This window comes from Lepidochelys kempii, chromosome 4 (assembly GCF_965140285.1).
Source record: "Lepidochelys kempii isolate rLepKem1 chromosome 4, rLepKem1.hap1, whole genome shotgun sequence".
Classification (NCBI taxonomy): Eukaryota; Metazoa; Chordata; order Testudines; family Cheloniidae; genus Lepidochelys; species Lepidochelys kempii.
In genome coordinates, this window is record NC_136383.1 from 71,432,315 (window position 1) to 71,458,562 (window position 26,248).

The 26,248-nt window shown below is 39.6% G+C and overlaps 1 protein-coding gene across 3 annotated transcripts in view; it reads left to right on the plus strand.

Annotated features, from left to right (window-relative positions):
• Positions 1-26,248, plus strand: part of GALNT7 (polypeptide N-acetylgalactosaminyltransferase 7) — a 111,809-nt gene that overhangs the window by 49,880 nt on the left and 35,681 nt on the right. For all 3 annotated transcript variants that reach the window (XM_073341645.2, XM_073341644.2, XM_073341646.1), the window contains one exon: positions 19,202-19,368. In XM_073341645.2, coding sequence (XP_073197746.1) covers positions 19,202-19,368 — 167 coding nt within the window. The remainder of the gene's footprint in view (positions 1-19,201; positions 19,369-26,248) is intronic.

Here is a 26,248-nt window from a genome sequence, read left to right on the forward strand (position 1 = left end):
AGCTCACGAAAGCTTATGCTCAAATAAATTGGTTAGTCTCTAAGGTGCCACAAGTACTCCTTTTCTTTTTACAGAATAGATGAAGCCAAATAAGATCTCTTGTGTTAGAAGACTTCTGTTACATCATACTGAACACTTCCCTGTGTTCTTATTTTACTTAATCTTTTCTTGAATATTAATCTCGATTGATTGCCCTTCTGAAGTAGTCCATTCTCATGCCTGATCACTTGAATTAGGATGTCTTGGGTCAGCCACTTCTTTAATTACCCTCTTTTATTTTTAATCTCTCATCAAGATTTTTTAATATTGTGAATAAGCCTTTTTATGTCCTTTTAAAGTTTGCACAGAGCATTACAACACTTCCTCCTCCCATCACTCCGCAAGCCCTCTAAAGAGAGCTCTTTCTAACAGAAAACCAAAACTAAGAAATATATTCTTTCCCTTGCTGTATGCACCTATAACACTGATTACCTGCCTACGTCCACAGAACTATTTATCTGCCATAGAGGTGTTTAGAACTCAAAGCTGACATCAGCATAATCTTCCTAACCACTTTGCTTATTGCATATTGTAGTGAAGGAAACTGCTCTAGAGATTTAAATTCCTTGCTCTGGTATGTAGGGGTTTTGGGGTATATTTTGGTGGGGCTTGGGAGTTTTTAACAATTTCTTCCAATTGCTGTACAGATAATCTTTCTAGCAGCTCGAGAAGGCTGGATTGTGTTCAGTCTTCACATTTTCATTATTAAATCTGTGTTAAGAAAAGGTCCTCTGAGTTCAATATATTGATCACTGCAAAATCATTTACCACTATTATCTCTCTTTTTTTTCTCTGTTTGCTATGTGAAATATGGTACTTGTCTATCTCATTCCCTTGCCATCCCCATATGTGGAGCTGTACCAACCACAGGACTTGAAGCCAAGCTCTGGATTGTGTGTCTCAGCTGTGGCATTTGAATCATTGGTTGAGTGATTGGTTACTGTAGCGCCACCCGTGTATTTTCTGATGAGTGTTTTCCACTCCAGGAGCTGAGACATAGTCAGCCATCTGCTAACCTGACTCATACTTTTACATCTTCTGTTGTTTGAATTTACTGCCTGTTGTATGCTTGTTAAAAAAGAAAAGGAACATATTCTGAATGAACTGCATAGAAACTACAGCATTTTTTCCCCCATCTTCTTTTTTTTGTGCTGAGGGCCACAGATTCATTACAATGGGTACTTCTGCCTGCTTGCAGCTTGGGGGCGGTTCCCTGCAGTTTCCTCCACAGTGGCAAGCAGCTCAGCGAGACCTCTTTACCGCAGAGCTTTTCTGAGGAAATTTCCAAACATTATTTCAAGTGTTTATAAGATCATCTGAAGAATTTGTTTATTTCCCAGATATGTCCCAGGGCTGCTTTTGATTTATGCAGAGAATGACCCATCAGCTTCACTTTACCTTCTGAGGTGTCTGCAGCAGCTGCTCCCCCTGCAGGCTTCAGGGAGAGAGCTCTACCAAGAAAAGCCAGAGGCGGAAGGAAGGGTCTGTATCTCCCCGCTCTCCCCCTGCCATTAAGTGTCTTGCTGGGGAGCAAGAGTGTAGTTTCCCTTCACAGCCTAGGCTGGGTGGGGGTCACATTGGACTCTCTTCTCTGGGTCAGAAAGGATTTGAGCAGACTGGGAAAAAACTGGCATCAGGGAAAGCAGCTCCCATCTCCATGGGGGGGGTGAAGCACTTGAGTCCCAATAGCCCCCACCAACATCCACACCTTTGACTGCAGAGCTTGGTTAGCCCCCATCCACACACACACTTTCCTCTCCCTTCCCCACCCTGAGTCCCCTTGGATTGGGGATGGAGACACTGGATACCACACAGATGCTGCCAACACTTGAGAGTGCAGTAAGGGGCCTTTTGGTTCAGCTCTCTCTACTCTGCGGCCAACTTCATCCTCCTTCTGAAGCAGGATTATGGGGACAAAATCCCAAAGGGAGAAATAAAATGAGTAATAAAATCAGTGCTGGGTTCTCCTGCTCACCTCACAGAATGCAGCATGGTCAATCAGTGCAGAAAAGATAGTCTATAGATGTGCTGATTCTTTTAGGCATGCAAACACGCAATCCCACAAAGGCAGTTCTTCCTTCTAAGGAGACCAACTGCCAAAATCAGAGTTTGAGAATCAAATAGTAAACTATATTTAAAATACAAAAAAAGAAAGAATTGAGCCTCTTTCAGGCAAGACAGCATTGAATATTGTGCAGCTTACATTTAGGAAGTCTATGGGGGCCTGAGACAAGCTATAGCTAGCTATCCCTCCTCATGCACCCTGGAAAAATGTAACAGAGGGATAGGGGTTTCCCACTGTCCCCAGAAGACGGAGAAAGTATCTGACTTGCATCCCCAGCTGTTGCTGTGGTTCAATATGCCCTAAGGTCCAGGCTGTTGTTCCCAACTTGAGTTGTAGATTGCCATGTATCACCACCACCTCCACTTCTTCCTCCCAGCTCATGCTATGGAGCAATCAGAGGGACAGCAGTCCAGATGTGAAAGAACTGGTAGGCTGTAAGCATCTTCTTGACTTACCATTTCTTTCATTTTACTCTACTCTTTCACCAGCCTCCATTTTATAAGACCGGAAAGCTGCTTGGTTTGCACACATCAAAACTTAACTTGGTATCTGTACTGAAGAGAAATGCAACTATTTTTCCTGGTAGTCAGGGACACAGTGTTTCTAACTGAGGGAGACTTTTACTTGAAAGAGTGGCCTACCCCTCTGGATCTTCACAGGCAGTCAAGTCCAAGCATACATCAGTTCAGCCCCTCCTCTAGGAATGAAAACTCTCAGGTGACATCAGGCCAACAAAAAAACCCGAACTAATATGATCTGTCATCTGACAATCTGAGTCTTCCTCTTATTCTACTGGCAGGTGAAAAGTCCAGTTTAACTACTATGATAAACCAATGAAACAGAGCCTTGAGTTCTTCCAGGAGGGTTTTACTATGGTGGTATGAGGGTCCAAACAAAAGGTCAAGACTCTGTGGTATAACATTCTCAGCCTTTACAAGAAAAGGAAATTTAGCATAAATCCCAACATGAGATGCTTCCTTAGGGCATCAACTTTATTCCTACTCCACAAGGTCATAGAGCACGACCTTGGAAATTCATTTTGCACTTTGCAGCAGTACTCAGATTGAACCCCTGCAGAAAGATTCCTTATACTTTCTATCCACTAATGTAGGCCTCCTGATGGCTCCTATGTCCAGATCAGATTGTGGGGGGAGGGCCTTGAAATTGAGCTTTCTCTAATGAAAGCCAATATTATACTTTTAATTCTGGCAGTAGTCCTTTCAACAGTCATCACATCCATTCTCTATGCAAATTCAAGAAATAGTCTTCCTTCAATTAAGCATCAAAGTCAAGGCCTTATGAGAACTGACCATTTCAGGGCAGAGTAGTCATCTCTCCAGTATTGAAATCTGCTAGACAGCACATGGCTATCAATACATAAATTCACCAAATTCTTCATATTGATTATCCAGTCTTAACCAATGCCATTTACATTCTTTTGGCAGAAGTCTTCTCCTTAGTCATGCCTAAGTGCATGAGAAGATGGATAAGATATTTATGGATAATCTACCTCATTTTGGATGTCCATGGTTAAAGGGTGATCCTGCTTCCCACTCTGAAGCCACGGTGCTCTGAAAATCCTATTGTAATGGATCTGTGTACTTTAGCATGAAGAGGAATTGGAAAATTTATCAGTGCTTCTCCTCAAAATTTCTTTCTTCAAATAATAGGATCCACAGATCCAGTCCATCCTAAGTACAAATGGATCATCCAGAATAGTGACAGAAACTGATATCCAAGGATTTGGGTTTGTAGTCATTAGATAGGATTTACCTTGCCCCGCAGTAAGAGAAATTGTTGTTGTGCTTTTTACCTAAAGTATATTTAATACAATCTGTAAGTGAGGAAGGAAGATTTGAACTATGCTGGCTGTGGAAGTTTTCTCAACTGGAGGGAACTTTTGGAGGTGAGGCATTCTTGGGCTGCTAGTGCCTGACAGTCTCTCCCGCCTCCACACTGAAAGCCGACTTAAATACCCATTGTCGCAGATCTGTGGACCTTACTACTCGAAGAAAGAAAATTTTCAGGTAAGAATGGATGAATTTTCCTATTACCTGAGTTAAGCAAACCATTGTTTCATCTTGCCTCACGTGGTGATTTTCTGTAAAATAGTAGATGTTTCTAAAACTACTCAGTATGTAGATGTGTCTCGCATGCAAAGCAAATGTGTGGTTTTTCTAGCTTTTTTTTAGTATAAAGCACACTTTTTTTTTTTTTTTAACTGTGCCTTAACCCCCAAGAAACCATTGAAATTGGAGCTGGATACTCTAGTTTTATTTCAAATTACTCACACAAACCTACATTAAAAACATTATTAAGCTTGCAAAATCATGCACTCAGAAGTTAGGACATGCCAGTATTAAGATTGCCTGGTCTTGAGGGAGCGTCCACCATTGCTCTGTGGGGATGGTGTATGCACAATCCTGTCAGTATAGGAGCTGAGATAGGCTTAAGTATGCTTAGTGAGGATGGATTCTTCAGAGATTAAATCAGCTCAAATCTAAGTAATATCTGCTGAGCATGTGCAAACTGCAATTTTTTTCCACAAAGGCTTATAATTTGGCCAAATATAGGTGGATTTTCATGGTGACCGCACCAGGCACATCTCTGACACAATTACTACAATCCCAGTGAAATTTCAAGTCCCTGCTCCCAAGCATTGGGGTGCTAGAGTTCTTAGAGAAAGTTGCCAGAATTTTTTTAATATGGGCAAAACAACGTATTTTTCCCTTACCTCGTTCTCTGAAATGACTGAACCACGTTGGCTGAAAATTTCCAAAAAAAAAAAAAAAAATTTGAAAGAGAAATATACCCAGCATGTAAAATTCCAACACAAACTGTTAGTTTGTGGAAGTCATTAACAATTGAACACAAAAACTTATAATGTCAGTGTCAGGTATAGTGTCAGGCAAACTTAACAATAGGTGGTGCTAACAGTCCTGCATATAAAACTACGCTGCAGAATGTATCCAAGACTGAAACAACAGGACTTTGACATTTCATATCCTTAAGAAAGCTGTGTACACACTGCATTAATTAAAGCAGTAATTTTACTGCTTGAAACTTTTACTCTTGTGATTGTCAGTGAGGTAACAAAGTTCTCCTATTAAAACAACATATTTGATAGAATAACCTAAAATCCATATGTGGCTTCCTTTTGGTAGAGAGAGTTCACTGTGCTAAGTTAATTCAAACCAAATACAATGTAAAATGAGTATTTGTATTAGAAACTTAAATCAAGAAATATTCTCTTAGGGTATACTATGAATAAATAATACTTTAGAAACTCCCTGTCTGTCCTATTTACTAATTTTTATCTTATGTTAGAGCCCTTAGGCCAGAGATGTTCATTCTGTTGATCAGATTATATGCCAAGATAATAAACCGGGATAATTAACTATTTTGGCCCTAGGAAAGGATGAGTACTCAACATATTGTTCTTCTCTTTGCCATTTTATTATATAACAAATAGAAAGTGTGGTTACAAATGTGATGGCTTTGTTAGGATTTTATTTATGCTAGTTTTTTATCTCTCTCCTTCTCCCCACTATTTACCTATATATGACTTTTCCAGTTATAGGAGAAAAAATTGAGTAGTTTGATGACTGTTAAAGTATTTGCTTGAATGTTTGTGATATAACGTGGTGAATTAGGTTAATCTTCTCTTACATAATAATAGATCCAAGGCTTGTGTGTCTGAGATGCACGGTGCACAGCATCAAATACCTCAGTCTGCTGCTTAAGTGCTGCACTTCTTAAAATCTGACTTTGGTCAGCAAGTTATCATTTGAAAGTTACAAATTGAGTTAGGCTATTTTGCTGGCAAAAAAATATTCATTGTGATATAACTTAAAATAAGACTTTCCATCAAAGCAAATTGTGTGTGTATTATTAGTTGAAGGTAAAGCAGCAAAATTATCATAGAATTGTTCTCAATAATCTTTAAACCAGGAAGATCCATGTTTAATTATGTTGCTCCTTTGAATTTATTGTTGCTCTTCCTCCCAGTTCTTCAAGGGTTTCTCCCCTCCCTTTCCTACCTTTAATTACATTATAGCCCTTACAGGGCATATCCTCTGACTATATACAACTATATATTTTCAGTGAAGGGGTACTGTCATCATGGATAATTTCTTTTAAAAAAAACAACAACACTTTCTGCTGATTTAAATTTCTTTTCAGTAATCTGAAATAAAAAACAAGATTCTCCTTTCTTATTCTTTTGGTCACCTAAATGTAACATAACATTGTTTAATTTTTTTCAAGATCAGTTTTTATAAATGAACAATCAACCCATTTTGGTCTTGTTTACCTTAATTAAAAATTGCACTTCAGAAATGTCACAGTAGTTTATCATGTGCCAAACATAACTTATTTGTGTACAAAAATTAAGAAAATACTTTCTTCAATATATTTTTGCAGCACTGTGTATAATTCCACTTTTACAGTAAAATATACTTTGACAAATTATGAAAAATAGTATGGAATAAAGTATTGTTTCTAACTTGATATGGGTTTAGCAATAGGGTGAAGTTCTCCTTTTCCCTGCTTCCTAACGTTTTAGGAACTGATAAGAGCAAGACAGTCAACCATTTTGATGGTTGACTCAAAAGCGGAAGAGGGCAAAGATTTCTTTTCTTTTTTTTTTCTTTTTTTTTCTTTTTTTTCTTTTTTTTTTTTTTTTTAACCTATAGTTTTTGAAGGGCAGGAGGTTCTCATTATTCCTAGACTATTAAAGGTAGGAAAGAACTTGTCTTGGTAGGAAGATAGGAGTATGGAAGAATCCATCCTTCCGATAGCAATCTGGTGAAAAATAGCCCTTTATTAGGTCAGAGTCATAATGATGTGAAACTATCACGTCAACATCCAATGCGAATGCCAGATTTTGTGAGGAAGCCGCTGCTAACCAGAGAGGGACAATATTTAAGCTGAGCGCATAGAGTGAATTTAATAAGTTCTAAACAAGCAGTTCTCAACCGGAGGTCCGCAGCTCCCTGGGGATCCGTGAACTCTTTCAAGGGGGCCGCGGGGCTCAAACCCAGACCCCAAGCCCTAGTGCCCCTCGTGGGGCTCAAGTCGGGACTCCCAGGAGGCACAGAGCTGAAGCTCCGATCCCTGCCGGTGTAGTGATACAAACAACTCCCTGGCAGCACTTCCTACCTAGGTTGTACTGAGCTGGCTCACCGGTACTGAGCAGGCTCAGCAGGTAAATGCTATTGGTGGGGAAATGTGCCGCCTGCTGTTTTGCCGTTACACCGGGCACTGCGGGGTAGCTGCTGCTCTGACTGGTGCCATGGAGCAGGCAGCTGCAGCATTCCCTCCTCTCCTCTTGGTGCCCCGGGTTGAAACTGCTCCTCAGCTCCTGAGTCCCAGCCCCCTTTGCTCCCGCAGAGGCAGCCAGTAAGAGCCACCCATGTGGGGAGACCCGGCTTTGTGGCTGACAGACGCCTCCGGGAACAGGGACCGCAGGGAAGCCTTCACAGCACACAGCCCCTAGTACCTCCTCTCCATGCACCCTGAATTATGCCCTCCCTGCACCCTGATCTGCCCCTGCCTGCACACAGCCCCAGCTGCCACCCTGTGTGCACACAGCCCCAGCTACCACCTCCCATAAGCTGTTTTCAAACTTCTTAAGCTAAGCCCCCCATCTTTGAGTTATAATTTTTGGTTGTGGCCACCACCTTCACCAAGACAGACAGGCAGGTGGCCTGCTGAGGTGAGCACTCCCTCCCTGCACCTGTGGCCCCTCCCTGCCCCAAATAGAAGTCAGATTACACCTATGCCCAAGGCCCCTGCCCCGAGCCCTCTTTCCTTTTCTCTCCCCCAGCTGGGCTCTGGAGTTTTTATAGCACATCAAGGGGGGGCCTCAGAGAGGAAAAGGTTGAGAGCCCCTGTTCTAAACAACTGTTAATTTTTCAGTCAGCCCCACTCTATAACCAAGGAGATTCCACAGAAGGACTCAGTGCCAAAGCTTACTTTATTCATGAAGGTGGTGATTTGCTTAATTGCATTGTACTAATTACACATATGATACTGTTTAATTAAATAAGCTTTTAGTAATTACAGTTGATATCTGTGTCCTTGGAAACCAAGCATTAAGGACTTTCATTCATTATACATGAAGCCTAGGGAACAATCAATTTTTGTAATATGGCGCACTATAATAATTCCATGAATTACCAAAAGAAGTTTTATTATGCAAATAGTATAATAAAACAGTGTTTTACTGAGACTGAAGTTTATGAGAATCAAGTGAATTATAGCTGTCAAACTTGAAGAAGAAGGCTATACTCTTGACCGCATGTCCTCATAAGCTGCTTTGTTGGCAAGACTCCAAAAGGGGAAAATATAGCTATTTAAAAAAATAATTAGCAATGTATTGGCGGATCAGACCTCCAGTGTCTTGTGTGTAGCAGGAAAATGTGTAAGCATTTTTCTGTACCAGTCCAGCTCTACCAGTGCCACTAACAGTAGAAGAGTGTACACAGAGCCAGTGTGCTTTAACACTATGCGCTGCTGCCATTATAAATTTTCCCATTGTAGATGCACTCCAAATGTGGGTTATTCCCCTACTGGGGAAAAGAGATGTTGGCACAGACATAGGTATCTGTAAGTGAATGTATTTGTATGTGTACTCAGTCTGAAACGGAGAGACTGAGCTGTAAACAGAACGTTAGATTTGAAAAATCAAATGTATATAGTACAGCACTTTCAGAGCTCTGTATTCAAGTTCTCCACTAGACCTTGCAGCTTTTTTCCATCTGCTGTATGCAAGACTTCCCAGTCCTCACCTGTCCACTCTCATCATGTGCTTTTTTTTTTTTTCCTAAATGCTTTTGGGCAAATGGAGTGTTGCTCACCCATGTCAGATGTTAAGTAGCACAAAAAAGAAACCCAGTACATTCATTGACCCTATATGCTCAGTATCATTTTCTCAGCAGGCTTGTCACAGGGGAAAATACCATGTTAGAACACAAGTTAGCAATATGATGTTAAACACTAGTTAGCATTTGGTATACACAAGAACTGTCATGATTAACAAATCAGCATCAAATAAAATGTATTAATATAGCCTCTTAACCTTAGGCGATAAAGATAAATGAATGTTAACACTAAGATTAACCTTCTCCAAAAGTCAGTTACACTTTTAAAATCATCCCATTGCAAAACAATGTATAATAATAAAATAACCATGATTAAAAATACATTATTTCATATCGGTCATAAGGAGCCTCCTTTTCACATAATTTTTTTCTGATTTTTCCAGACAACCAGGCAAATAGGGTGGGAGGTTGTTTTACCCAAACTTTTGCTTTTTGGGGGGGTCAAAACCTTTTCTAAACTAACTACAAAATCTTTAGGAATACAGATAGAAGAGCAATGTAAAGCAGAAAAATTCCAGCATGGAGTCCATGATGTAAGTGCTGTGATAAAAGGTGAAAATGTAATGTGCAGAGTAGAATGAGAGAAATCAAAGCTTAGTGTGAAAAAGCAGCATTTTTACCAAGTGCAACAGAATACGAAATATGAAACTTGTGTGGCAAAACAACAAATATTTATTGGGACCATAGTCTGAAAAATATCTTATGTTAAGGGCCATCATCCATTTTTTTTTGTTCCAAAATTACCACCATTCCGTGTCCCCTTATTTTAATTGTTGAAAATTATGTACATCAGAAATAAAGAATCTTAAAACTGGTGCTATAGAAAGAGTTATTTACATGAAAAAGAATGAATTCTGCATTGTTTTAACTTTCCTGCATTCACTTTTTTGTTTTGTTTTGTTAATCCCAAATTTGGGATGTTTGCACAAATTGTATTCCACATCTGGGCACTGGCAGATTAAGAAATGTGATTGAGATATCTGTGCTTCCATGCACTTTAATAAATGTAGCCACCACTCTGAAAAAGTTTGTTCTTTGGAGACTGAAGGGCGATGGTAGGGCTTTAAGTAGGGGAAGCTGGGATGTGGTGAGGAGCGTTAGCCATTGGAGCACAGGCTCCAGTTGCTAGTTTGACTAAATAGCCTGGGGGATGCTATCTCCTATTAAATCATGGAAAAAATGGTAAACCAAACTGACTGAAATGATCGGTTTGGGGACTGTTTGTTCAGCTTCTCTCCAGATCATCTTTCTGTTTTATAAAATATATTTACATAACTATCATTTACATGTGGATTGCCTATAAACTGGATAGAATATTTTCCATATGTAAATTGGAATGCCTAATTTACTTGGTCACATCTAGTTAACAACAAAATTGATACGTCATAATAGCAATCCTCAAAACCACTTCTGGATTATTTTAGGTCCATGTGGTATATCCGGTAAGAGGGTGGGCTGTTAAGACTTCAGAGTATTAAATGGCTGTTGGTTATTTGCAAAAGGTCATGGACCTTTTCCTTTCTTTTGAGATGACTACAGTAATTCATGCAATGTTTTCTGACTTGCAGAAAGTCTTGCAGTTACAAATTTAGGATTTTATTGCTGTCAACAGAATATCTGAAAATGCTGTTTGGGGATTTTAGTTGGATGTTTTGTGAATGGTAGTTCACCTCTTAAAAATAAATGCCGTTTTGTTTTAACTATTCTTCCTAACAAAACTTGATAACTAAAAATACGTCATGGGCAGGCTTGAATTCAAAATTTGACTATGATACTAGTGTGCTGGTCAGTGAAAGGCTGTTGGAGGAGGTAATGAGCAGACATGACTGCAAAAGATGATTGTGAATGAAGAAATGTGCTTTTAAAAAAAGACTTTATTGCAGCTACTGTACCAGTAGCATACCACTTTTGAGCAAAGGATCAGAAAAGTGAGCAGTACAAAATGGCTACCACTAGGTGGCATGATGAATCACAAATCTTTTGAAATTGGAATTCAGCTTAAAAATGCAATTTATTTATGAAGGGTTCAATACTGGTTTGATCTTTTCTTTATATAATTTTAGAAGTAAATTAGTTACTTTTAATGTCTAAATGACATTTGGAATATGTTTCAGTAATGTAAATGCTAAGTTTTTACGGCCTACATTTTCAAAACTGACAGGTTTCAGAGTAGCAGCCGTGTTAGTCTGGATTCGCAAAAAGAAAATGAGTATTTGTGGCACCTTAGCGACTAACAAATTTATTTGAGCATAAGCAGTCTCTAAGGTGCCACAAGTACTCCTTTTCTATTTTCAAAACTGTTAGTTAATTTTTGGTTCTCCACTGAGCCTGAATTTTTTAGCCATTACAACTCCCACAGAAGTCAATGTAAGTGCTTAATACCTCTGAAAATTGGGCCCTGTACATTTAAAGTTGGGTATCCTAAATGAGTGGACACTTTTTTTTTCGAAAATATAGGTCGAAATGACTACAGTATAGATAAATAGATAAGGTTATGGTCGAAATATAAAACATAATTTCTTAAGCAAGAGAGACCATGATACTAGATTTCTTAAGAATTAAAAAACTAAAATATAGATGAAAACTTTACTCTTAAGATATCCAGTATTAAATAGCCCATTATAATTGTTTCTCTCCCTCTTAGGTTGGGGGGGAACTCTAACTTGACCACAATACCTATTCTGTATCTTTCTGCTTTTGGTATTCAAGAGTTGTAAAAATGGAAAAGACCCATGAGGCTATCTAATTTGTCTCTTTGTCACTTCAGGGTTGTTCCCTACACTACATTTTTTTTCCCTACTGCTTTGTGAGTTATAGTTTCTGAGCAATGATTTGAGCACTAACTCAAATGATATGTTCTAATCCTCAGATTGTTGCAGGGGTTCCATGAATGTTACATATTGTGGAACTCTATAGTGATTATTTTTAGCCGCTGTCATCAGAAGGGACAATAGCTAATGTGGTGGGAATGCATTTCTGAATACTGACTTTATTATTTTTATGAATTGATAGTGGTATTAAGTTGCCATATTGATAGCACTGCATTCACAGGACAGACATTGTACTTCATTGGGAATACACATTTTTCCATGTTGCCAAGGTAATGCCTGTTTTCTGGAGGGGAAATGCATGCATACACTGAACAGAGTGAGAAATTAACTCTATTTCCACAAAAAGAAAAGGAGGACTTGTGGCACCTTAGAGACTAACAAATTTATTTGAGCATAAGCTTTTGTGAGCTATAGCTCACTTCATCAGATGCATTGAGCTGTAGCTCACGAAAGCTTATGCTCAAATAAATTTGTTAGTCTCTAAGGTGCCACAAGTCCTCCTTTTCTTTTTGCGGATACAGACTAACACGCTGCTACTCTGAAATCTATTTCCACAGTAATTCAGTTTTTGTGTCTGTTAAGGATGGTCACTCAGCAGTACCCATTGTTGTCTGATGTGAAGACCTGCTGCCAGAAACTGAGATCATCAATTCATTTCAGATAGATCAGGCACCATAGTGAAAGATTCTACTTGTTCTGCTTTTAGACAAAATGTTCGGGGTAGACTAGTGAAGAAAACCTAGAGAGAAACTGACTAGCCGCATGTTAGTTTCACTGTGATGTCAGTGGGATAAAATGTTTCTTCTCCTTCACAAAACAGGTATGATCAATCCCCCTTCATCTTGTCCCTTCCCCTCCCCCGCCCCAAAAGGATTTCCTTTCCTGTGGGGAGAGGTGGGATATCTGTAATTTCATGACAAATTTAAATTGCTACTGGTGTGCCTGATCTTCCTGTATCTGTCTCAGTGTTAACTTCATACTTGGAGTCTGAAAGGTGCTGTATAAAAACAAATTCTAATCTATTCTTTTTTTAGTCTGGCCAGTCATGATTTTTAAGTTCAGTGTGAAATTATGTAAAATCAGTTTAAACTATAGGCAAAACTTACTCTGTGCTGTTACTTGGAATTAATTTGTACCTGGTATTTATTTAGTCTACCACTGGATGTCACCACTGTTCCACATAAATGCAGCCAGGAAAAGGATTTATTTAGTGTTGGGAGAGAAAGGAGGAGGGAGAATCCATTTGGCACTTAACTATTGGAAATCGTTTAATTTAACGCTTCTCAGATACTGGCAATTCATAGCATACGTTTGAAGCCATTAGACGCACACATTGTTTCAAACTCCAATTGGCAAATGCAGAATTGTGAGAGTAGACTGAATGTATCGATTATTGTAGACTCTGAGTGCCATTCACAGGCTTGTTGGTGATGAGTCACCACACTGACTGTCCAAGAAATTAGATCAGGAAATGGCTAGGAGTAAGATCTTACTAGGCGTATAGATGTTGTAGTATTACAGCTTACAAATAGCACATTTATCCAGAAATGACTTTCAACCTACAAGTGCAAAAAGAAAAGGAGTACTTGTGGCACCTTAGAGACTAACCAATTTATTTAAGCATAAGCTTTCATGAGCTACAGCTCACTTCATCGGATGCATACTGTGGAAACTGCAGAAGACATTATATACACAGAGACCATGAAACAGTACCTCCTCCCACCCCACTCTCCTGCTGGTAATAGCTTATCTAAAGTGATCACTCTCCTTACAATGTGTATGATAATCAAGTTGGGCCATTTCCAGCACAAATCCAGGTTTTCTCACCCTCCGCCCTTCCCCACACAAACTCACTTTCCTGCTGGTAATAGCCCATCCAAAGTGACCACTCTCTTTACAATGTGTATGATAATCAAGGTGGGCCATTTCCAGCACAAATCCAGGTTTTCTCACATTAACATTCATAAACCAGTCGGAGAACACTTCAATCTCTCTGGTCACGCAATTACAGACATGAAGGTCGCTATCTTAAAACAAAAAAACTTCAAATCCAGACTCCAGCGAGAAACTGCTGAATTGGAATTCATTTGCAAATTGGATACTATTAATTTAGGCTTAAATAGAGACTGGGAGTGGCTAAGTCATTATGCAAGGTAGCCTATTTCCCCTTGTTTTTTCCTACCCTCCCCGCCACCCTCCCCCCCCCCCCCCCGACGTTCTGGTTAAACTTGGATTTATGCTGGAAATGGCCCACCTTGATTATCATACACATTGTAAGGAGAGTGGTCAGTTTGGATGGGCTATTACCAGCAGGAGAGTGAGTTTGTGTGTGTATGGGGGTGGGGGGTGAGAAAACCTGGATTTGTGCTGGAAATGGCCCACCTTGATTTTCATACACATTGTAAAGAGAGTGGTCACTTTGGATAAGCTATTACCAGCAGGAGAGTGAGTTTGTGTGTGTGGTTTTTGGAAAGGGGACGGGGGGTGTGTGTGTGTGAGAGAACCTGGATTTGTGCTGGAAATGGCCCACCTTGATTATCATACACATTGTAAGGAGAGTGATCACTTTAGATAAGCTATTACCAGCAGGAGAGTGGGGTGGGAGGAGGTATTGTTTCATGGTCTCTGTGTATATAATGACAGGTTTCAGAGGAACAGCCGTGTTAGTCTGTATTCGCAAAAAGAAAAGGAGTACTTGTGGCACCTTAGAGACTAACCAATTTATTTGAGCATGAGCTTTCGTGAGCTACAGCTCACTTCATCAGATGTTTACCGTGGAAACTGCAGCAGACTTTAAAGTCTGATGAAGTGAGCTGTAGCTCACGAAAGCTCATGCTCAAATAAATTGGTTAGTCTCTAAGGTGCCACAAGTACTCCTTTTCTTTTTGTGTATATAATGTCTTCTGCAGTTTCCACAGTATGCATCCGATGAAGTGAGCTGTAGCTCATGAAAGCTTATGCTCAAATAAATTGGTTAGTCTTTAAGGTGCCACAAGTCCTCCTTTTCTTTTTGCGAATACAGACTAACACAGCTGTTACTCTGAAACCTACAAGTGTAATGTCTACTAACTGTTAGATCTGCAGAGATTAGGTTGGATTTGTAGAATAAAAAAAAAGTCTAGACATTCGTTGGTTTTATGTCAATACGATAGGTCTGTTAAATATACTAGAGCACAAAATGCTGTTAAATTGCTCACAGACGTTTCATGATGGTCTGCTTTTGTAACCAGATTTTTAAGAATTTTTTTTAAGCTATTACAGGAATAGAACATGATTTATTGTTAGATTTTTTTTCCTTTTGAAAATTGTACCGTCAGGAAGGAAGAAACAAGCAGAACATTTGTTTTTTAGCTTTAAAATAAGGCTGTCACTCCCATTTTTCGGGTGAGTTATGTGGCTTTTTTGGGAACAGGATGCAATCTCTAAACTGTATTAATTATCAATGTCTTTCCTTATTTGAAGAACACAATAACAGTGCTTAAACTTTGAAAAGACAAAAGTTGGCAGTACAATCTAGATCAGATACCACCTTCTCTCATAAGGCAAACATACAGATATTTTCTGTGTCCTTTAAATTGAATTTTTGAATGGATTTCAGCTACCATTCTGTCTTGGAACATGATACATTAGAGTGCATGATAACAGTGTGGTAGAAATATTTCCAAATAAGCATAACTAAAACTCCAAACTTGATCCAGATAAATGCATATTTAAAACAGAATACAGTTGGAATATGTAACCTGCCTTGAGTAGATATGTAGTGGAAAAACTTTCCTCCAATAAATAACTTAAAAGGGACACAGTAGCTAAGCATGTAGCCTGCACACAGTATAGTACATATAATGCCAACAACTCGCATCATAGTGGAGGGATACCAGAAAAGGTTTCTGCTCCAAATTGGAGTTATTCTTATTTGAAATCAGTCAAAAAATTTTGTGACACAGACTTTGGGTGAAAAACCGGTGGTCTGAATGTACGATTAATTGAAAGTCTGTCCACAGATACTTGCATGTCCTTAGCTGATAGTCAGAAGTGATTGTCTTTTATTCTTTCTATCTCCAGCTATAAAAATATCAAGATACAAAATATACAGTCTCTAATCCATATTCTTAAAGAGCTCTTCTGATTTCAGAAGTGGTATTTCAAGCTCATTTGAGAGAGTAGAGGCTTCATTAGGGACAATCTTAATAGATTTTGCAGTCAAATTAAAAACTGATTTCTAGAATGTGAGACTAGTATGTGTCCACCAGATTTCAACTTTACTTTGGTGATATACAGAATAGCACTGAATCACATCTCCTTACAATAGCAAAACTCTTCCCTCCTTTTGTACAAATGCCTATAGGCATCCACAATGGTCCAACTATTTCCATGTCTGCTTGTCTTCTGAATTTTGTTTTTGAAACATCCAGTGGCATGACGAATGTAGTTGTTCAGTTTATCAATCAGATGCAGGATTCTTTACAGATAACCTCTGGTACAGTATACAGGGAAATATAAAAATGAGGAATAAGGTGTGAGCTTACTCTGTCTTTCTTTGTTTTTCTAGAACACCAAGTTAGACAATGCTGGAAAACAAGGTCAGAATCTCTCCTGTTCAGTAGACATTCTTGTAGCTAACAGCTGAGTTAATTTTCAACATGGCAATAGATTAACAGTAGGTTCCTCCAATTTTCTGTAGTAGGACTGGTGGTATTGATTACCATCAGGTGGATTGTGAAAGCTCCTTCATGGGAGGTTTTCAAAAGGAGGCTGGATAGCCATCTGTCTTGGATGGCTTAGACCCAACAAATGCTGCATCTTGGCAGAGGGGTAGACCAGGTGACACTTGTGGTCCCTTCTAACCCTATGATTCTCTGGGAAAGGATACCTGGAAAAGGAGTGCCAGAGCCAGGCTGTGGGTGGCCTGTGTGTACTGGTCAATTACCAAGTTGCAGTCAGGAGACAAATAGTGGGGTTGGAATTGAGCCGGCAGTCAGGGTCAGGTACCAAGTTGCAGGTGGGAGACAAGTAGCACAGTCAGGTTTGAGCCAGGTCAGGATGCCAGAGAGTCAAGCTCAGGCACCAGGTTACAAACAGCGGGCAAGTAGCAGTCAGGGACAAACCAGGATCGGAAGCCAGAGTCTAGGGTCCACAACACGGCAAGGTCTAGAGTGGAAGCAAGCAGGTGTTCTATGTCGTCGCTCACACAGCTCACCTGATTTATATACCAGCATGAGCCAATCAGTAGACTGGTGTGGGGGTGTCACCACTCAGGCACTGCTGGACAGTTCTTTCTGCAGTGTCTAGCTTCATACAGTCCCGCAGCGGAAACTCAGCCTACTCTTCCAGTAGTGATGCGGTCATGCGGAAGCATCAGCCCAGAACCTCCATGGTTCCATATTCCAATCCTGCAGGTTCTTACAGGGAGTGAGCAGTAAGGTGATAAAATTTGTAGCTGACCCAACTTGCCTAGGCTGGTCACAAGTAAGGAGACTAAGCAAATTCAGGGGGATCTAATGCAATTAGGTAAATGGGCAGTACAGTGGCAAATGAAATTCACTGCTGAGAAATGTCACGTAATATGTATTGGAAGGAATATTTTGAACTACTTAAATACATTGCTGGTTTCTAATGACTTGTCAACACAATGATTTTGTGCATAGCAAGCCAGGGTGTGACTCGATAGCACACTGACTGGCTGTGTGGATCCTGTTACCGTGCACTAAAAGTTCTGTCGTGCACTTTGATGTACTGCATCACCCTATATCTCATATGATCTAGTAGAAGTAGAAGGGTTTTAGAGACCTGAACAGTCTGAAAGGATTGGAAGTGTTTAGTTTGGTGAGGGGACATACGGCATAAAAAATAATAAAGGGCAAAGTTGTGGTAAATCCTGTTTTCCTTTTTTAACCATAGATATTCTATGATTCTATGATTCTGTAAGTCAAAGGGGATATTCAATTATGTTAAAAGGTAGCACATTTCAAACTGATAAAAGAAAATACTTTTATGCAGCATCCCACATCTGGAATTCATTGCCCCAAGATGTTAGAGCCCAAAAACTTAGTAGTATTTTTAAAATATTTAAATCTTTTATATGGATAATGAGAACATCCACCATTACATTAGGTTGGATATAAACCCACATTGCTTCATTAGAAATTTTCTCTGAAGAGGGTATTCCAAAGTTGTCCACTAGGGGGTTCCTTGCAGTTTACTTTGCACTGTTGTGTGACCTATGTCAGAAGTATGGACTACCAGATGGATATACTGTTGTCATATGATGTGCCACCTCCTGTGGTCCTAGCCGCTGAATTTCTGTTAATGTGTGAGGGAATGGCAACCATTTAAAGGTTACTCAGCTCAGAATTTTGAATATTACTTTTTTATTATGGTGACTCCTGGTAGCAACATCATAGATAGTTTACGTTCTAAAGTGGCCACCAGTTCTTGGGGGTTTTCTCCCTAAACGTAGGTGGTCTATCAGTGTGAAATTTCATACTGTTCATTTTTATGCTCTTTGAATTTTCTGTGCAGTTCTTGTTTGGTCTCTTATTTGATAAAATTTTTAATAGGAAGCCTTTGAAGTTGGACTGTGGCTGAAATTTGTCATTGGCAGTCTGAGCTTCATTGTTGATTTATCTGTTTTAAAAAATTTCATATCTACACAGAATTTGGCAGAAAGATGTATCCTCAGTAGATCGGGTACAATGCTTTATTTTTGTTTTGGCCATGGGGGAAATGGATGTCAAGGCACTTTTAGCCTTCATTCATTATAGCTGAAAGTTTATGCACCAGTGATTGCCAATTAATAAAAACTTTTCTTTTGTAAAGATAAAATCTTCTCCATAAGCAGCTATGCTTTTCTGTCAGATTTTATATAGAGCAGAAAGTTTTATATGCAGCAGTGGCAAATGAGCATATGTGTGCAGCTTTTGCACATCTGTCACTTAATAACTGTGTGATTAAAAATGTGTTTAGATATGAAAGGACTGATAAACCAGGGTTTTGGGACACAGTGGGAAACAGTCCACCTAATGTTTATAATAGTAATTTACAAGATTTTGCAGGTTTTTTTATCCTAAATATGTGACACAAATGGAAACATTTTACAAACTATTATTTTTACTTGTAAGAATGTGGTTTACAGGAACATTACAAACTGGTTGCTGCTTTTTATAAATTAGTAATATAAATGTATTATGCAGAAGGTCAGAAACCATAATGGTCTCTCCTGACCTTAAAATCCTATGAATCTATGAAATAGTAACGCTATATTTTGTTTTTGATATCCTGCTTATCTGTAACTAGAAGCAGAGACTTTAAGTAAAACTTCATTCACACACACTATTAAGAGATACACGGGCAAATCTACAATAACAAAATAAAATCTTTTGCAGGTGCAAGTATTGGCATTATGATGAGAACCTGCTCACCTCCAGTGTTGTCATTGTCTTCCATAATGAAGGATGGTCCACACTCATGAGGACAGTTCACAGTGTAATAAAAAGGACACCAAGGAAATACTTGGCAGAAATTGTGATGATTGATGATTTCAGTAACAAAGGTAATGCATAGGCTATTAACAATGAATCTGTAGAAAAGAGGGGGAGGGAATATTAAAATAATTTTAATAATTAGCTTATTGGATTTATTATTCTGTTATATGGATTGTGTGTAACTGTACAAGAAAAACAAGATGGTATTTATACAGTCATTTTCATCTTTCAGTAAAACACAAGCTACATCTCAATGGATAGTAATGAAAAGGAAAACATTGGTCTATATGCATACATTTCTGTTCTATGCATAGAATTTGTGGCAGGTTTTCCCAAGAGTTTGGTTAGCACATTAGTATGGAGGTCTGGGTTAATTAGCACATTCTGTCATTGGGAATTTTAAGAAGGATAATCTGGTTAGAGATAAATTGAAACAGCTCACAGCACTATGCTCTATCTGTAACTGTCAAACCAGTGAGCATGAAGTACTTATCTACTTGTATTTTCACTGCTTCTCTTCTTTTAATCGAGGAGTGCTAAATTTGACATAAGAAGTGTCTTTCATCTTACCCTCACAGGGAAATCCTATCTTAATTCTGACTATAGTCGAAATTTGACTATTACTATTCAGTAAACCATATTAATTTTTTCATTGTCTTAATGTTTTTTGGAGCCACCCATGATTCTTTGAAACACAGTACTGCATTTACCATTGCTTATATTTCATTGAAAGAAAAACTATTTTACCCACACATTTTTACATGAAATTTTCTTTATTTCGTGGTGGCATATGGGCTCCAGCTGCATGTCATCAAAGCTTCCAGACGTTTGTAGTCTTTCCTGCCCACGCTCGTCATCCCTGTTCTTCCTTTCCTCAGATGTGAACCAAGATGGGAATGTATATGCTGTGTATACATATGTATGATTTTAAATATATAATATGCATTATAAAATACATGCTCTCTTGCTCGCTCTCACTCTCTCAGAATGTTTTCCTAGTATTGAAATCTTCAGGTCTAATGCTCATTGGCAATGTAAAGTGAAGCTGATTTGAGAAGAGAATAGCAAGAGGTGGCATGTTAATGTACATGTAAATAAGATAATCAATGATATAGAGAGGGTCAGTTCGATGTCTATTTTCTTTGATCAGTTTTCAATTTAAAACACTTCGTTTTATACTATGCATAATTAATCTGAAAGACACACTGCCACAAGATGTTGTTGAGGCAAAATTCCTAGTAAGAGTCAGAAAAAGATTAGACATTTGTGTGAATAAAAAATATTTGCTTCTACAGCAAGGATAATTTTTGGTTATGGCACTGGACTTGGATTCAGGAGTATCGGGTTTTGTTACGGGCTCTACCTTTTCCTTTCTGACTTCAGGCGAATTGTTAATCTCTTTGTGCCTCAATTCCTCATCTGAAAATGGAGATAACAATACTTCACTACCTCACAGGGTTATTATGCAGCTAAATCCAGAAATACTGGGGAGGGAGGGACAGCTTTCACATGCTACAGTGATGAGGGGCAAAATAAGTATTAAGACAGAAAAATTAGATAAAATAAACATTTATAAGGTGCATAAACCTGAGATTAGAAAGAAATTTCCTCTATAGGCAAGTTGTTGTATACATGATTATTATGGGATCTTTGCATGTTCTTCTGAAGCATCTTGTACTGGTAGCTGTGAGAGTCAACATTACCTTTGGTCTGCTTTTGGTATGGCAGTTCCTATGCAGAGCTAGTATTGCCAAATCTTGACGCAACGGCATTTCTATGCTGTCTGTCCCTTGGATTGGTATATAGCAAGGACAAGGCCTGTCTGATCATAGGTGAGTATGAGCTACTCTTGGAGTCTGGGATCTGCTGTCCCATATACTCCTTTTTCTCTTTGAATAGTTGAATTTGGAGATATGGGGGGCATCTGGCTATGTGGGGACCCAGTGCTGACGTGGTTCTCCTTTTGTATTGTTAAACAGTCTGGCACACAGTATACTTGTCTTCTGCCTGTCCCCATCTCACAGGAGAATATTGGTAAAGAATGAATCCTAGAAATTAATTTTAAGGATGAAATGATTGTATTAAAAGCAGGTTAGACTTTTTGCATGTAAAGCATTATTAAAATGATAAATAAACATTAATTTTCACAACATCCCTATGAGGTAGGAAAATATTAGGAGCAGAATAGTACTGGACCCAGGACTGACCCCCACCCCCCCGTGGGACTCCACTAGATATGCCTTCCCAGTTTAACAGCGAATAATTGATAACTATTGTTGGAGTATAATCTTTCAACCAGTTGTGCATCCACTTTATAGTAATTTCATCTGGACCACATTTCCCTAGCTTGCTTACAAGAATGCTGTGAAGGCCTGTGTCAGAAGCCTTACTAAAATCAGAATGTTTCACAAGTACTCCTTCCCTGCATCCATTAGACCAGTAGTGCTGTCAAAGAATGGTCCACTGTATTCCTGTTGACTCTTAATGTAATCACACCATCTGAGAAGCTGGTTTAGACTTTTATATAATATGTAAATGTTTCTCTAAAGGATATGTTTTTTTTAATAATTTAGTCAGCAGCCATATATTAGACTTTTCAGCTGGTATCACAGCTATCTTTATGTGCAATTCATGGACTTGCTGAGCCAGTTAAATAAAAGCTAACATCACTGTAAAATTAGGTGGCCTGTTTAGTAAAAGTTTGTTGGTATTTAATCTGAATTCATAGTACTGTTCATATTGTGTGAATATGACTGACTATCCACTTTATATAGGTGACTTTCATGGACTGTCTGGCATAACAGACCTAGTACTACAAGATAGAATAGTATATGTCAGGGGTGGCCAAACTGGTTCACAGGGTCGCATAGCGCCCCCACCCCCACGCCATCTGCCAGCCTGGTGGGGGTGGGAGGGAATCTTGACACTCTGCCTTGCAGCAGGGTGGTGGGGTAGGGGCTTCTGCCCAGCGGAGAGAGGGGTCTCAGGGCTTCAGTCCTGTGGGGCATGCCTGCTGGGGCTCAGGGTTTCAGCAGGAACAGGACTGAAGCCCCAAGTCCCATAAAGTTCTTCCCATATGGCTGATGCCTTGAGCCCCAGCAGGCAGTGCCCCAGCTCTCGAGCTTCTGAAGATTATTGTATGCAGCTTGGAGGGTCAGAAAGTTAGGCCACCCCTGGTATATGTGTATTTAAGATTATAAGGAAAAATTAGTATTTTATTACCTGAGAAACAGCATGACTATGTAATTAGCATTGTCATATAAAATATATAGACTCTTAATTATAGTCTTTTATTCTTACACATATAATATGTATCCTAGTGGATAGTGTGCTGGATTGGAACTCAGAAGACCTATGTTCTATTCCCATTTCTGCCACTGGTCTGCTGGTTGATCTTGAGCAAGTCACTTGTCTCTCTGTGCCCCATTTTCCCTATCTGTAAAAAGGAGGTGGCAATATTATTTCTTTTGTGAAGCACTTTGAGGTCTACAGTTGAAAAGCATTATATAGAACTAGGTGGCATCATATTTCCTAACTCTCTTCAGTGTGTTTAAGCATGCAACTTTAACATAGTGAGGGGTTTTTTTTTATGGCATTTGCTATGTCTTTTAGGGGTGGGAGGAAACCAACCAACCAAAACATAATCTTACACCATTTGACTAGAAACTAGCAGAGGGCCATATTCCAAGCATCTTATGAAGCCAGTCTCTGTGAACCTTAGGAGCTGGGGATCTCCTGCTTTCAGGCTGGCAGATTGGGGCTTCTCACAAGAATGGAGCTATTACACATCATGTAAGCTTCTGAAGCCAGGGCTTCTGAGAGGCCCTGGTCCCAGCATAGGAACATTTTGTAAAGTGTGCTTATAAATCTGTCAGATATATGTACAACTCTACCATTCTTAGCTGCATGCTTCACACATGCTATCATTGTTAGTGATTTACTGCATGTGCATACAGTAGTACAGTTTTCACAGGCTCAGTTAAATCAAAATTAATTTTGTTTTGCGTTGAACTGAAAACAATAGCTAAAGATATTAATATTTGAATTTCCTCTTTTTCCCTATCTGGAACTGGTTAAATGCAGCTACCAGACAATGTTGCCTGAAAAGCCTGAGTCTCAGCTCAGGTGCTTTGTGCTATATTAACTGCATTGCCCTCTTAGTAGTGAAGAATGGAGCTCTGATTCCCCACATGAGAGAACATTGAGTTGCTTGAGATTAAGGTGATGTTCTTGCTGTTGGCAGTGTTCCTAAATCCCAGATTCAGAATTATAAAAGGTCATGAATGGCACCTATTAGCGTATATTTTTTATTCATTAATAATGTTCTTTTCTAGTTATGAGAAAGAAACAGCATTTTTTATGCATCTTTAATAATTTTCAAAACAATTCTTTATTTATAATAATCAATTGGAAGTAATTTACTTATTGAATGGCACTCTTCTCTCTCCCCCTGCACTCTCTCCTGTGCACAATAGTTTTTGGTTGTAGAGAATTTCCAGAGTGGGTTTTCTTTGTTAACTTGTTTTGTCAGACGCACAGGAGAATAGCAATGACAGGAATTCAATGCCAAGTTAGTAAAATCATCACAATTCTGATATCTTCAATGGAAAAGTGTGCATTAATAGGATGTTAAAATCCAAAAACTAAAGAATGCAAAAATTTCAAAAGCAGCGTCAACTTGGCCACATCGTGTGCATATATAGACTATTTCCTTCCCATTGTTTCTCATAGGTATAGCTTTAATATATTTTCTTATTTTGCCAAATGTCAGACATAGAGAGGGTACAGCTGATTGCTGCAGGTACCTTACTTTTTATATTTCCTGAATCCCTCTGTTTTAACTGTACACTTTAATGGTGCATTAACATTGTGTTTTGCATTTAGGCCTCGACTCAGAAAAATGTTATGACTTCCATTGAAGTCACTGGGACCACTTGTGCTTAAAGTTAGGCTAATGCTTAAATACCTTGCTGAACCAAGGTCTTAATGTCCTTCGTAAACAAAAGGGACCAGATCCTCAGCTGGTATAAATTGGCACAGCTCCATTTGAATCCAAAGGAGTTACGCTGATTTACATCAGCTAAGGGCTCCTAATCTCAGCTTTTCACTAGTTCTCAAGTTGTCATAGGTTTTGTCTACACTGACCATTTTTTAAAAAAATCTTGTTTTATTGCCACTGCTGCAGCTCCACAGGAGTAGCGGCAAAGGAAGAGCTAGCATAGGCCGGGAACCACTGGTTTTACCAATGTATTGGCTAACCCTGCTCAGAGCACATATAGATGAAACAGTGGTACAAACATCTGTTAATGTTGATGCTTTGTCTATGCTTGTGCACCTATTGATGGCACCAGTGGATCTGCATCACTGGTAGCATCACCATGGGAGAGTTTACAACAATGGTTGGTGTAGGTAGGACCTATGATAACTTGGGAATTAAAGAAACGCTGACATCAGTAATCAATCAAGGAAGTAAAATCTGAACAGTTGAGAGGCAAAAGAATATTTAATCAGGCTGTTGATAATAATTTTTGGTCGGTTGGTTTTTACTAACATTTTTGAGTAGGGAATCTTTGTTAAACATTGAGTTCACTCTGAACCTCCTACATTAAATGACAGAGCTCCGTATTTGGAAACGTGTAGGAGGTTCTTCAGCAAAACTGGGAGAAACCAGACTAGCTATTCCTGATATTTCTAAGGTTTTTTTAAAAATAGCAGGAATAAAACCTTAATTTAAAAACAAACAAACCTTTCCTTTGAAACCACCTTTATATGTTTTTTGAAGAAACAAAATGTATCTGCTTGGTGGACAAAATTCAGCACTAGGCCAGTGGCAGATTTTCTAGACATAAAATGTCAGGGCTTTATATTCTGATGTCTTGCATCCCTGTAAGGCTAAACTTTGGAACTGTATAATATTGGAAAGGGGGAAATTCACAGCTTCCCAGTGAGAACAGGCACTTGCTCCTAGGCCTGGAAGGGCCTGAGATAATGGATTTCAAAGTTCTGAAATACTTACCATTGAAAAACATTCCATAATCCATGTTAGAAGTTTTTATAGTTCCCTCTGAGCCCTGCATAGGTGAATTTATAATAACTAAAGCACCTGCCTTTGTAGGCAGAAAGTGTTAGAAATAAATTCAATTTTTAATAATCAGGAATGTTTTACAGAGAGCTAAATCTTCTTGTAATATATGAGGCATATAAGTAATGGTGTGGTATAAAGCTTTTATGGACATTTGTGTGGGATACCTTCATAACTTTCTTGTAGTTATGAATTCACACTAAATTCATTTTGTAAAATGTCTATCCTGCATCTATCATGTATCCTCTATATCAGGGGTGGGCAAACTTTTTGGCCCGAGGGCCACATCTGGGTGGGGAAATTGCATGCAGGGCAGGGGGTTAGGATGCAGGAGGGAGCGTGGGGTATTGGAGGGGGTGCGGTGAGCAGGAAGGTGCCCAGGGCAAGGGGTTGGGACAGAGGAGGGGTGTGAGATGTATGAGGGGGTTCAGGGAAGGAGGTTGGGGTGCGGCAGAGGGCTCAGGGCAGGGGGCTGGGGATCAGGAGGTGTGCAGAGTGCGGCCAGCTCAGGGCAGGGGGTTGAGGTGCACGAGGGATGCGGGGGATTGGGGTGCCAGGTGCAGCAGGGGGCTCAGGGCAGGGGGTTGGGGTGTGGCAGGGGACTCAGGGCAGGGAATTGGGGTGCGGGGTGCAGGAGAGGTTAGGGCTCCGGCCCGGCACCACTTACCTGGAGCGGCTTCAGGGTAGCAGCGGCATGCACCAGGGCTGGCCCCAGCCCCTCGCCACTCCCAGAAGCGGCTGGCACCACGTCCCTGTGGCCCCTGGCGGGAGGGAGGGTAGGGGGAAGGGGTGCGGCAGAGAGCTCTGCGCGCTGCTCTTGCCTGTGAGTACCTCCCCTGAAGCTCCCATTGGCCATGGTGCCAGCT